At 43.8% G+C, this 2,105-nt stretch overlaps 1 protein-coding gene across 1 annotated transcript in view; it reads left to right on the plus strand.

Annotated features, from left to right (window-relative positions):
• Positions 1-686: 686 nt before the first annotated feature.
• Positions 687-2,105, plus strand: part of LOC123515502 (enhancer of polycomb homolog 1-like) — a 15,143-nt gene continuing 13,724 nt past the window's right edge. Inside the window, exon 1 of the mRNA XM_045274116.1 lies at positions 687-1,107. Within this exon, the coding sequence (XP_045130051.1) occupies positions 961-1,107 (147 nt within the window). The 5' untranslated portion in view covers positions 687-960. The remainder of the gene's footprint in view (positions 1,108-2,105) is intronic.

Raw genomic sequence — 2,105 nt, forward strand, 5'->3', positions numbered from 1 at the left:
AATATTCCATGCAACTGCTGGATACATACGTATATCCTGACAACTTCTTGATTCTTCCATGCAATACCTTTTGTTCATAATATAAATTTTATCATTAACGTTTTTCATAAGGGCAGATAAGGCTGACAATCGGTGGGGTGCGTCTGGAGAGGCAAAATCCATCCCTGCTTTTCTACAACGACTGTAATTTTCTTTAAATACATCTTTACATTGGCACATCTTGTAGTAGTCACTGATGAACCTATAGAAGCGTCATGCATGAATATCGTACACCAGTTTAAGGATATACGTGAAAATCTATCAACAATGCTATAGTTTTGCTCCTCCTCCTATATAATTTGTTCTATTTTTCACTATCCAACAATGAATGATTATTTGGTAAAGCAATGCATATATTCTTGTGTAATTCTGATAAATAAATACACCACTAGTTCTCCCTGCAGATACCAGATTTTACTATCTAGCATGGGAAAGGAATCAACCGACACACTTTGAGTAAGAGTGAATTTATTAGAATGGGAGATAAAGACCTCTGCCTGCTATTTCTTTTGCGTGAAGATGAATATACTGAGATGATCTTGCCATGTGTAACTTGGACCATAACGTGGTGTTGGAATACATTGAGAGAGTGTTTAGATGAAAGGTGCAGACGAGCCTCGGTACGGTCTGCGCTGCGTTGCATTAGTTGGTGTGTGTGCCGCGGGGCGCTGGGGGCGCGGGCGGCGCGGAGCGTGTGTTAAGAACCGCCATGATTGTGCTGCGGTTCCCAGTCGCCTGATGCAGTGTTTTTCCTTCAAACATTTCTTTGTGTGTATTGGAAAAGCAAAACCAACAAAATGGGCACATCCTAGGTGGTGCCCCCCATATTTTGCGGTGGGCTGTGGCCCGCTAGGCCCCCCGTGAAGTGAATTATGAAGTGTTTTGTGGCGGCGCGGGTGTGCTGATATTTGTGCTGCCAACATGAGCAAGTTTCGGGCGAGGCAGCTCGATGCCTCAAAACCTATTCCTGTGTATATGCAAGAGGATATTCCGGACTTTGCCGAATTCAATGCAATCAACAGGACAGTGCCGCAGATGCCTACGGGCATGGAAAAGGAGGAAGAAACGGTGAGTAGCCGAGGCAGGGCGGCGCGGGTGGTGGTGCGCCGCCGCCGCCGCCATGGTGCACCACGCGCGCCAAATTCAAAACAAACAAATTCTGAACATATTTTCACTGTGTCAATCTGAAATTGATGTTCGGACCGTGACAACTGTATAACTTTGCAGTGCTGTGTGTGAAAACGTAGAATCGGGCATTAATACGGCACGGGAATTTGAAATTGTAGTGAAAATAGCATAGTAAAGTGTTGACAGGTGCACCCCAGCTGGCCTGGCATTCCTGGCGCCCACCGATGCCCCGCTTGCCTCTATCTCAGCATTATAAGTGATCTAATACCATACTAGGCCCATTGCCTTGATATTGAAGACTTAGGAATCCATACATGTGATGAATTTTAAGTCTGTTTTTTCATTGAAGTTGTGTACATATTGTTAATTGGTTTCTTTGTGTGTAAGCAAATGTGGGGTCTTTGAAGTTATTTTATGGTTCGTCCTTTAGTTTCCAGGAGAAACCTTTTACACAGCATAATGCATAATGTTACGTTTCATTGGGTAGAATGTTTGGCTGATCTGGCTGGCTCAGCACCTTCCAATAAGTGTTGGGAAGGTGTGTTGCTTTGTTTGTCTCCTAACTTCTCTCATAAAGATGGCTTGCAAGAGAAGATTAAAAGAATTAAGAAGAGATGACCTGAAAAATGCCCACATGAGATACGTCCAGCTTCGTTTCCACCACCACCATTGTCATCGTTAGCCATGCCATCCCCTCCACCACCACTACTAATATTGGCGATGTCACTGCCAGCTCCACCACTACTACCACTATCATCATTGCTGGAAGAGATCACTGGTTCTGATGCTAAATTATGAAATATGGCTAAATTATCTGCAGCGGAATGATGAGGAAAGAAGCTGGCGTGCAACATCACCTGTAATACCTTACTGAAGAGCCACCAAATACTTTGTCCAGTTTTTAAGGAAGTGGAAGGTACAAGCATAGTGATATGTTA

Source organism: Portunus trituberculatus, chromosome 39, assembly GCF_017591435.1.
Source record: "Portunus trituberculatus isolate SZX2019 chromosome 39, ASM1759143v1, whole genome shotgun sequence".
Lineage (NCBI taxonomy): Eukaryota > Metazoa > Arthropoda > Malacostraca > Decapoda > Portunidae > Portunus > Portunus trituberculatus.